Raw genomic sequence first — 11,900 nt, 5'->3', positions numbered from 1 at the left:
GGGCCAGCAAGCAGTTACTCGAAGACTTAGGCCCTGGCTTCCACCCAGAGTGGACCAGTAGGGTAGTAGACTGATGATGCTTGGTGAGGTCCCTACTCTATAACCAGAGCTCAGTACAATTTATATAAGCCATCCGAACGATAAGTCCAGTCATATTTAGTCATTTAGTCCCAGTAACGAGTTTTATTTAATTTAATGTATATCCTTGAGTTTGGTCGTCCGATAGATAGACTTCACAAAATTAATATTTGAAGCGTTTTTGATCGATATTGTTGAATTTCAAGTTTTCAATCGTGTTTTTAAGGCTGTGTGTATTCTTCGATTTTCTTGAAAATTTTCTTAAATCTCTTTTCTTAAACTTCTATCCATTCTACAATTTTCAAGCCCGGTCCGGTAGTGAGTCTTCCATAATTACAATTTTTTTCGATTTCCGAGAGTTGAAAAAAATTTTTTTTCTACTATAAATCATTATCAGTACTGATTTTTGACAATGTACACTTGTTTTTCTTTTATATTATGAATTGATTTCGATATTTTTTTTTTCTGAGTAGGGATTTAGAAGTAGTAAGCAAAAGTTAATGCTTTTTATGAGCAATCATAATAAATGTTTTTATTTATTGAGAAGCAACTATTTCCAAGCTAAAGAAACATTAGATTTGCTATACAATACAGTTAAAACCATTACAGGAAATCGAAAATTTCATATAATTATTCGAAAAAGCGACGGATCTATATTAACCAAGGAGTACTCTGGTTCATAAAACAATCGATAATGTAAAATTTTTGAAAGAACACGGAAATAATAAAAAAACTTTATAATCCAGTTTCGTCGCTTTTTTGAATAATCATATAAAATTTTTGAATTCTTATAATGGTTTCAGATGTATTTTATAGCAAATCTAATGTTCCTTTTGCTTCAAAATAATTGCTTCTTGATAAATAAAAACGTTCATTATCACTACTCATAAATAGCATTAAAGTTTACTTAATGCTTTGAAATCTCTACTCAGAACACAAAAATATCGAAATCAATTCATAATACGTAAGAAAAACAAATGTATAGTGTCAAAAGTCGGTACTGATAATAATTTATATAGTGAAAGAAAAATTTTTTCAATTTTCAAAAATTGAAAAAAAATAGTAATTATGGATGGCCCGCTACCTGACCGGGCTAAGAAATTGCAGAATAGATCAAAGTTCCTGATAAAAAATTTTTAAGAAAATCGAAGTATACCCACAGTCTTAAAAACACGATTGAAAATTTTAAATACAGAAATCTCGATCAAAAACATTTCAAATATTTGTTTTGTATTTTTTCCTGTAGGGGACCCTTGGGCACAAAGGCCCCCTTCGAAAATTAGGTAAAAAATTTTTTTTTTATTTTCCGTCAAGTTAATTTTTTCGTGACAATTTTTTTTTCAATGGTCCATTTTATCTCATACATCTCATATTGGCCTAAAACGTCATAAAAACATTATAAAGGTCATAACTTGACAGAAAATGAAACAAAAAAATTATTTTTCCGTTACAATTTTTTTTTCAACTGGTCTATTTTACCCCACTATTACATATTGGCCTAAAATATGATAAAGAGATTACAGAGCTCATAACTTAACGGGAAATAAAAAAAATTGTTTATAACTTCTGGGAAGGGGTTTTCACGCCCCAGGAAAAAAAAATTTTTTTTTTGATTTTGTGCAAAATTTTGACTGATTCTTCCGATATCGACGGAAAATAAATGAATTTGATGGTTAAAAGCCACAAAAAGGAAAAACTGGCTTAAGGGGGCCTTCGTGCCCCAGAATCTTCTAAAGGCCACCTAAAAACAATAATTTTGAAAAAAAATAACCATTCAATTTCGATCATATTACGACATTTATGATCAAAAAACCATAAAAAGAGCGGTTTTTTTTTGAAAATTCAATATTGTTTGAATCATTGATCAAAAAAATCTCAAAATTTTCTAGCAAGCCTCTTTTGAAAGGTACTAAAAAATATCAAAAATTAAGAATATCGGAAAAAACAATTTTGGAAACCGTCCTATTTCGCGTAGAACGCCCCTTATTGATTGACTTCAACACAAATATTCAACACAAACGCAATCATTCATTGATAAATTAACCAATATCTTCAGGAGGCACGTCACGAATAAACTTTCAATGATATCGTTAAGGTTGTCATGTGTGGTTATGGAGAAGGAAAATTCTTTTACTTTCACTGAATTTATCGATTAGCACAGGCTGTCAACTAGAAAGGTTTTCAATGTAGATTGACTGTTGTGAGCTCTCGAATTCAGCGTTCAGCTTATTACCCTCGCCCTAAGTCAAAAACAAGTCCAGACTTGTTGGACGACGTCAATGACTTAAAAAAAAGGAGAGGAATTACTCCGCTAGATGGCGTGTTCTTTCACATGTGTTCATACTACCCCTAATTTGAATGTATCAAACTCTAAATCATACATTTACATGTACGTATTTCGTTAATCAGGGTAGGCTACGCTAGTGTCAGCTTTGGGGTTAAGCACGAATACGATGCCAAAATCTTTAATCTAATTGGTAAGCCGATCACCTACTCTAGTCATTAATGAAAATTGAACATATCATTTCTTTCTTTATTTTTCCGCTCGAAATATACATGAGGTGACAACTGTCATAACACGAGCATATATGGTGAATACGAACTCAAAATGGGTGACAATGAATACAAAATTAATGTCCATTAGCACAAAATAGCGGGCACAGACTCAAAAGGACCCTAGAGAAGCTTGAAAATGAGTTTGGCCGGTAAAACGAATCATACCAACTACCAATGTGCACACAAATGAGGCGCTATCTATCATTGCAGCTGAAAACACAAAATGGATCCCAATTAACGTCAAATGGATAACAATTAGCATTGAATAGCTTACAATGAGCTCACAGTCGATGTCAAAAAAACCTATAAATAGAATAAAATTATAAATGTTTGTTATATTGTTAAAATAAGAAACTTATGTCTAAAAACTTTCTAAGCATATTTTTGGTTAGAATTAAGAGGAAGTTGTGTAGACATTTGTTATTTTTTATAAAAATATTCTGTATTTCGTATTTAAGTAGTTTTAAGAGATCCAAGTGCCCTGTTATAAATCATAGTAAGGGAATCCCTTGAAACCTTTAAATAAAAAAAAATTGAAGAATGGAGGTTAAGCCGGTTGGAGACCGCAATAAAACTCCAGCGGTCCAAGTATTGGGTAACGCAGCAGCAGTTGAAGAGGTCGACCAAGCAGCGGAGCAGAAGATTCAACCTCGAGGGGTGAAAGTAGTGACGGCAACGTCATAAGGCCCCGACTACGTCCCGACAGCCAGCCAATTTGGGAAACTTACCCTGGCTTCGTCCCCAAAGGCTGACGCCCCTTCTAACTTAGGATAATTTTTGTAAGGCAGAATAAGCCAGAAATTCGAGCGCGACTGTTGCATCTTGTATAAAACCAGAATATATTTTCATTTTGACTCAATCGAATTAAAATGTAAGTATTTTTGTATCGAAAATCCTTCCTCAATCTATAATTGATCTACTAAAGCTGAGTATTTGAATACTCCCGGGTAAAATAATCCAATATAGATAAATTAAATTATCGTAAATTAATGAATCATTCTCCCGATAGGCGGAGGACATAACAGGTCAAAAGTGCGCTCGGTTGGTAAAAAAGAACATTACAACAGCAAATATTCATTATTATCAGTCGATAACTAACCACCCGTCGATAAAACAGTATATCGTCAGATAACAGATAAAAAGAGATCATTGTATTGTTTATTATGATTATGTGTTAATCTATACGGGAAGAAAATTCCACAAAAACTTACGATCTTTACATCTTAATCGTAGACGACTTTCATTGGCGTCAATTTTTGAATGTCTTATTTCAAAATTTACTCGAGTCTTTGTTATAATTACGGTGTTAAATAGTAAAAAATATAACCAACATAGTAAATTTTGCAATAAGACATTTAAAAATTGACGATTATGAAAGTCTATTCCACGATTACGATGTTACCATCGTAAATTTTAGTGGAATTTTCTTTTCGTGTAGGTTGTGAAGAGACTTTATGAGCGTTGGGAGAGAATTCAAAGATTTTAGACTGAAAAATTGAACGGTTCTCTATGAAGCAATGACCTAATTGTAACTCATACGGGCCATTTATACACTTCTTTCTCATTAAGTTGTAATTTGAGCCTGTATGTTCATTTTGGAGTGTCAATATATTTCAGATGACCATGAAATTTAAAACTTTCGATACGACGATAGAACGATAATTTCTGATGAGCTTGGGGTGATAACTACTACAACTTGATTTTTCCAACTCATTGACTGCTGACCAAATTATGAATCGCACCGACTATTTATTGTCACCTAATTTCCATTTCAAAAGTATGTTTTTCGGGGTTAAATGTTAAATTTACCGTGCTGAAATTTTTTAAATAGCCTCGAAATTTTTGACTTGAAATCCAAGAATCAAAAACGTAACTAAATTATAAAAGTTACTAACTCAGTATGACCATCAAGTGCCCAATTATTCTAGCCATTGGTGTGTCTAACATTCAAAATTCCACATCTTACCTTTAAGGAGCTACTCATATTTTAACCTATGTATCTGTATCATAATAAATTTTTTTGGATGTAACTTTCTATTAACCACTTTTGAAACATAAATATATTGTCTATAATTATAAGAGCATAGAAATATATTCGAGAGGGCAAAAACTGCAATCAAAGTTTATTAAATAAGAAGTTACGCTGACCTTATTGCCACCATGAACAATACAAATAAATAAAATGGCTGTACAGTTTTAGTCCGAATAATTTAACACTTGACTGAAGATGTTCAAGTAATTTTACGCTTACACTTAAATTTGTTAGTTCATCAGAAAATCACGAAGCTTTTTACTTATTTACTTACTGAAAAATATACTTTCTCAGCAATCATACCAAAAAGTTAACAATCTACAATCTTATGGAAGAATTAAAAATGAAATTTAATGTTTTCTGCATTTATTAATAATTGAAGGATAAATGAGATAAATTTTCTTGATAATCTGTTCTGACCATTTGAAACTTTTGTAACAGGGAAAATTTATGAATGTAAATAATTAGTTAATTTAAATTTGAATTTCGTTCCCGCCAATAACCGGCCAACGACCTCGTAAGTTACGAGTTAGTGATGCGACTAGTCACCGGGTGTCGCATGGATCACTAAGGCCTGCCCGTTCGTCATTTCCTTAGTTTAAAAAAGTGGGAATAGGTTTCCGGGGAAGTGAACGAAAAGTGAAACGATATAATGGACTGCAGAACGTAAAATAGAGAGAGTTGTCCAGACGACGACAGTGGCAGGACGCAAAAAAGATAACCGAGGTAAATAAATAAGTCCGCTTCACGTAAACGAGGCGATTGATTAATTAAAATTTAACTGTCCAATTAATTATCAGGCCTTTGGGCCGATGATTACAATAATTGATAATTTAATAAAACACTAATTCGTACTGATCATTGACAGGTTATCATTTGCTAAAATCCATTGTTAAGCATGAAAGAGTACGGGTGAAATTTCGAGCGGCGAAGCTAAGGAAAACCTAGAGAAGCAGAATAGCCCGAACAACGGCTGGAATCTTGAAATTGTTGGAGTTTTCCTCAAGGTAAAATTTATAATTAATTAAGGCCTCTAATTTAATTATTAGAGGGCCTTATTAATTATAAATAAATTACTTAATATCTTTCTGCTGGTTTCGTGGAATTAGATTAGTAGCCCGTCGGCTGGTTCAACCACCTGTCTCGAAATTTCCGTCAAGTCTTTTGCCGCGTATTCGCCATCTTGTCCTAACTCTAAAATTAAACTATTCGATGACTCTCGGCTGGTATAAAATAATTTTCCTCGTAAATTGTCTAAAAAGGATTTAATTAAACTCAATATCAATTACGAAAGTATCCCAGGCCTGTCGGTCGCTCTAGATAAATTTTCCCGCGTTGTAAAATCGTAATTTCAGGCCTTGCAACGCCAATTCACTGGCCGAATGTTCTAGTCAATTTTAAACGTAATTCTAGTTGTAAATTTAGTCATAAAATTATGTTAAAATGATTCTAATTAAAAATATAAAAACGAAAATCAGAATTTCAAGACGCTAGAAAATTTATGGTAAAATTATGTCGAGTAAAAGTTAAGAACGGATTATTTTGTTAATAAATTGAGTCGAGTATTGAAATACGTAGTAAGGATATTTATCAGAAAAATTTGAGTAAATTAACTATATAAATTTTGGAAGTAAATGTTAATGGAAAATTTATCAGTGAAAATTAATTAATTAATAATTAAATTAAAACCAGAATTAATTAATTAAGAAATATAAAGTGAATTAAATAAATCAGTGAAAATTAATAAGAATTAATTAATTGTAAAAAGTTTACACTGGAAATTTTATTAGTGAAATTTCATATTGAAATATCAAGTTTAGTAACTGAGTAAAAGAAAATAATGTCATAAAATAAAATAGAGTTCAAAGAAGAGTCAGTAGTGTTAAGTAAAAGGAAAACTGTGTCTGTGATTCAGGTCCGGTGGACAGGTTAAGTTTCTTTGAAATAACTATACATCCAGGGGATGGTTTTTAAATTAAAATTAAGGTTTACCGTCCAGGGGACGAGTTATTAATTTAGTTAAAGTTAATGTCCAGGGGACAATATTAAGGTTTACCTCCAGGGGACGAGATATATTTTAACGTGGGTGTGTGGGTGTGGAAAACGTCCAGGGGATGCATATTAGTTTGCCATAAGAAAAACGTCCAGGGGACGCAATTGAGTTTGCCATAAGTAACTGTCCGGGAGACGAGATAATTGTTAGTTTGTCATAAGGAAAATTCAGTTTGTCATAAGAAAATTCAGTTTGCCATAAGAAAATTCAGTTTGCCATAAGTAATGTCCAGGGGACACATTAGTTTGCCATAAGTACATTAGTTTGTCATAAGAAATAATTATTGTCATAAGGTTAATAGAATAAAAGCAAGGTGCTTAAAATAATTAAAAAATTGGAGTAATATTATTTCAGCCTATTCTACAGTTCCTCTTCTCACTCACAAAATATTACAAACGACCCTGAGTAGGAAATTAATCTAATTTAATTAAAATAAAATCATACAGCATCCGGTTCTGGAAGGCCGAGTCCATCTTCCAGTGGCGCCCTATTATTCAACTATAATATTAGGTGCGACCAGGCTTGGCAAGAATACTCTCTCTGTCATACTTTCTATTTTTAACTTCCCGCTAAGAAAATCGACGATTTGCAAAAATTTCGGGAAGTTATTGTTTTCACCCCGATTTTCGAAAATCGAGTTTTCATCAGATGTCGACGTTTTGACGTCCTGGGAAGCTATTCTGACTATTTTCAGAATGATGTCCGAGTGTGTGTGTGTGTGTGTGTGTGCGTGTGTGTGTGTGTGTGTGTGCGTGTGTGTGTGTAAACTCTTTGTAACTTTTGAACTAATGAATCGATTTGGACGGTTGAGGTGGCAATTGAAAGAGCTTGTTGGCCATCAACTTTCCAGAAAATTTCAGATTATTTGATCGAATAGACTCGAAAATATTTGCGAATTACAAAAAAAAAAAATTTTTTTTTTAGTTTTTTATTGATTTCTCAAAAACGACTTATACGATCGACTTCAAAATCTAATCAGCTCTAGAACTCAATAAAACGCGCCGATTGCCATGTCAACTATCAAAATCGATTGATTAGTTCAAAAGATATCGGCGTTAAAATGTTAAAAAAATAACATTTTATGTTATTTTTTCCGGATAAATCATAATATAACGTACTAAAATGTGCCTGATATCATACCAACTCATCTTTTTTATGGTTTCTTTTGATGATATAATGTCATCGAACTTAGTTTTTAGTTTAAATCATATTATCAACAAAAAAATCGATAAAACGTAGTTTTTAATATTTTTATCGGATATTTTATATTTTATTGTTTCTTACATGAGTCAAAACTTATTTAAATCTTGATTTTAATCCCTGACATTGATTTCTGCCTCAATACACTTATTTTACTGAACATAATCAGGAACTAAATTTTAAAAACCGCTTCATTGATGATTTTCGATTCTTAAATTTTCAAACTTCAGCATAACAGGTAACTTGTTAGAGCTTGAAAAGATCATAAAAAAACAATTGCATGTGATAGCATTTTCGAGCTCGAAGAGCTCGAAAATATATCTACACTAATGTTTTCGAGCTCTTTGAGGTCGAAAACAGCGGGAAGTTTTGGGGCTGGCCCGCAGGGTCAACCGACGCCCAGATTTTTTTTTGTTTTTAAGCGAAAAATACGATTAACTATTTTCCTTAAGACTATTAAATATTTTGATTAAAAAGCAAAATGTTTTCATTTTTTTTTTTCATTTATATTAGATAAATCATTATGCTCAATCAACACGTTACATAGTGTGCAATAACCGTGTAGATCAGCGTAGCACATCGTACAGAATATTCCGTCACAATTTGAAGTTGTACATTGGATGTGAGATAGATAACTTTCATTCACAGAAACTCCACACAAGAGACATATTTCTTGATTATTTCTCAAATTATCAGTCGAAATAGAATTTGTATGAAATGAAAATCGTTTTGATGAATTATATTCAGAATAATTTCCGATTATGAATCTACATTTTCGATGCAATTTACGTCTCATGCATTTGAAATAGTTTCCTCGAGATCTGAAAACAATGGATAAATACAAGAATTGAATGAGCACAATTTCAATTAGTTCAACAGAATACCGAAGAATATGGTTATATAACCAAACTGCTCGATGTTTTGCTCTTCTGGGATAGTAGCGACTCATGATGACTTGACTCAATCTTAATACAAATGGTTCAAAAAGAGCCATTATCCAACTAAAGATCACAATTATAATGATTTCATTATATTTCCTATAGTTTGGTGATAGAGGGTCCGGAAGGCAGAGGAAAGTTGAGTTTTTGTCATTTCTTTTGAATTGCCGAAAGATTCCGGAAATATCACGGTAGATTTCAGAGATGTAACCATCACCAGCAATTCGAAAACCAATGATATTTCTTTGTTGAACTTCATTTGAAAATCGGCCATAGTAATTAATAGTACTCAAAATCCAGTAAAGACTATGATCAACAAACATATTAATGCAGAATTTCAAAGAAGCGATTCCCAAAAAAATTGTTGATTTAGCCAGCCGAGTTTTTTCTTTGCTACTCAATGTTGCTGATGTGAATGTTGTGTATTTCTTCTTTTCTCCTTCACTAAGTGGCAAGACTACTGCTTTGCTTTTTTGTGTTCTTATTAAATCAATATTGTAAAAATCTTCATTAAGGTACTTGTTGTTGAAGGAGTCTTTTGTTAACCACTTGTGCCTGTAATTAACAACTCTGAAATTTATAGTAGATAAGCAACTCTAATGGTAAGTTAATCAATTTCGTTGAAATGCATGATATTTACCTAAGTAGAACACAAAGAAAAAAAAAACTTGTAACGAAACGCATTGAATTAAACACTCTTAAAAAATTGTGAGTTTGAGATTCAACATCTTTCAAAATATGAGAAACAATATTCTCATAAAAGTTAGTTTTATTGGCTTCAAAGTTTGAGAAGTGTGAAAATTCAATTTTAACATAAAACATTATTTTTATTTGATAAAGAAACTTTCTGATATCTATAAATATAAATCGGATAAAACAGCAATTGATAATAAGAAAAAAATATTTTACTTTTTTGTAGTGTATCCAAAATAATGTTTTGAAGCAGAGAAGTTAAAATACACACAAACTCAAACGGTTTCATTGAAAAACATAAACTTTGAACAGTACTTGCTACTTCACAAAAACTATTAAATAAGGGTCCAAGTTTTGCTTGACAATCAGCTACAGCAATTTCAAAACTATTAAGACATCTGTCGTATGGAGTTCCAAATTTTTTATTACAAAGATTTACAATGCTTCCAAGCCAATCATATGTTGACTTTATTACTGAATCTGTGAAAAAAAGAAAAATACTTCAAAATGAAAAAAAAAAATTCTAATTGCAAACACTACTCACAAAGACTGAGAAAAAATTTTTTTATTGTAGATAAAAGATTTTCAATATTTTCCTTTACATTTTCCATGATCTTAATTATTTTTGTTAAAGCATGCCGAAATGCAAAAAAAGGCTGTTTAGCAAAATTAGTTAGGATTTTAATAACTTGCTTCAATTCTTCCTGTGAGATAAAAAGAGTTATTAAAGATTTTGAGAAACGAAGATTTGTTACTTCTCTTATTTTATTTAATACCTGTCCACAGGAGAGAGACTCTGATAACACTTGGACATTATGGAGTGTGTTATTAGTCGGACCAGTCAACATAATGATGAAAGCATAAGCTATCAAAGCTTGACGTCCTCGCTTGGAAAATAATTGTAGACAAAGTAAAAAAACAATACACCTTAGCAACAAAGCATAATTTAAGATTCAGTTTTAGAATTTTTGAGAATTATAAGCATTGACATTATTGCTTACCGAATGCAAGAAGAAAAGGCAAGAGCAATAGTTAATACCATTCCTAATAATGAGCAAAAAAGAGTTGCAGATGATAAGGTCAACTTTACGTGGATAAAGAAAAGCAAAAATAAAATGTAAGTTAAAAAAATGCCGCTTGAAAATCCGACGATGCTTTTAAAAACCTTGTTTTCAACAGTTTTATTTACTGAAATAGTCGCAAAGCAAAAAATCTTCAAATTCGTCGGAAAAAAAATAAAATTTTGAAATGCTTTATTTATTTTTGCAAAAAATCTGTAGGAAATAGCAAACGTCAACTTATCGTTACAAAATCGAGTCAAATCAATATGAATTTAAATTATTTACATACATATTACTTCGAATATAAATTTTTTTCAAAACGTTATGATTCGCATCCCAGATTTTTGAAAGTGTCGTTGACTTGAATTTTTCTTGATTGTAATTCTTTCTTGATTGTTCCAATTTGAATGCTTTCAAAGTTGATTCAAAAAATACCATTTCAAATAGCACTTATGAAATTGCTTTCAATTCATTTACTAGTTTTCTCGAAAAGCTTATCCGTTGTGATTAATTAGTATAGTCTGATTAGAATAAAATAAGCTGCGTTCAGGTTGTCTAAGCTCTGAACAATGCTGAGTATACTTTGCTACATATACGATACTGTTTTCTCACAAATACACTCTGGAGTGAGCACAGCTGCTTGCTAAATTTTAGGATATTAGCTAAAAACAATTGAACTTCAATCACGGTCGTAAATACAGGTTTAGACACCATCTTAAGTGGGCTAACATCCTTATTCTGCTAAAGTTGCCAGCCTTACTATTGAGTCGCTATTTTGCAGGACAGAGCCAAATGATATTTTAAGAAAAGATATATACACCTACGTTAACAAGCAAGATTATACTACGATGATTCTGTGTGTAGATTATTGTTTGTTTTTTCTTTGGGGTAATAAATATAGGAACTTTAGTCATTAACATTGCAGAAAAAAATCTTTTTTTTTAAATATTCTTTATATTTCGAGAATCATTCCTACAATCGTGATTTTAAAATTAGTAAGGGTAAAAACAGAAGATTTAATCACTCTTTTCCTCACACTCTCACATTAACAATATGGTTATCATAGTTATATTTGGGAAGACGTCCATTGGACAGGTTCTAATTGAAAAAGTAACTGATAGGACATATTTCAATAACCCAGATCCCTATCACCTGAATTACCAACTACTAATAATCCCGATGACCCAAATTTCCAATCTCCTGAAATCCCGATCACCAGTAATTTCCATTACAAATACTACCAATTACCCAAATTTCCAATAAACCGAAAGTTCAATAGCTTAATTTTT

At 31.7% G+C, this 11,900-nt stretch overlaps 1 protein-coding gene across 1 annotated transcript; it reads right to left on the bottom strand.

Annotated features, from left to right (window-relative positions):
• Positions 1 to 8,406: 8,406 nt before the first annotated feature.
• Positions 8,407 to 11,679, bottom strand: LOC103576051 (DC-STAMP domain-containing protein 2-like). Its single transcript, XM_053737909.1, has 7 exons — positions 10,901 to 11,679; positions 10,552 to 10,824; positions 10,327 to 10,477; positions 10,095 to 10,254; positions 9,767 to 10,030; positions 9,498 to 9,711; positions 8,407 to 9,427 (listed from the first exon to the last, which is right to left on the bottom strand). The coding sequence occupies exons 1-7, from the start codon at positions 11,047 to 11,049 to the stop codon at positions 8,407 to 8,409; spliced, it is 2,232 nt and encodes a 743-aa protein (XP_053593884.1). The 5' UTR covers positions 11,050 to 11,679.
• Between the last annotated feature and the right edge of the window lie 221 nt (positions 11,680 to 11,900).

The sequence above is a fragment of the Microplitis demolitor genome, chromosome 4 (genome assembly GCF_026212275.2).
Source record: "Microplitis demolitor isolate Queensland-Clemson2020A chromosome 4, iyMicDemo2.1a, whole genome shotgun sequence".
In the NCBI taxonomy this organism is placed as follows: Eukaryota; Metazoa; Arthropoda; class Insecta; order Hymenoptera; family Braconidae; genus Microplitis; species Microplitis demolitor.
This window is presented reverse-complemented; position numbering and strand designations above follow the sequence as displayed.

What these genes read in the sequence shown, in the direction of transcription:
- LOC103576051 (XM_053737909.1), bottom strand. Translation starts at nt 11,049, where the DNA reads ATGGTATTTTTTGAATCAACTTTGAAAGCATTCAAATTGGAACAATCA. An exon ending in TTTGGATACACTACAAAAAA is followed by an intron (nt 9,712 to 9,766) that starts GTAAAATATTTT and finishes TTATATTTATAG; the next exon opens with ATATCAGAAAGTTTCTTTAT. An exon ending in TTTCTTTGTGTTCTACTTAG is followed by an intron (nt 9,428 to 9,497) that starts GTAAATATCATG and finishes TATAAATTTCAG; the next exon opens with AGTTGTTAATTACAGGCACA.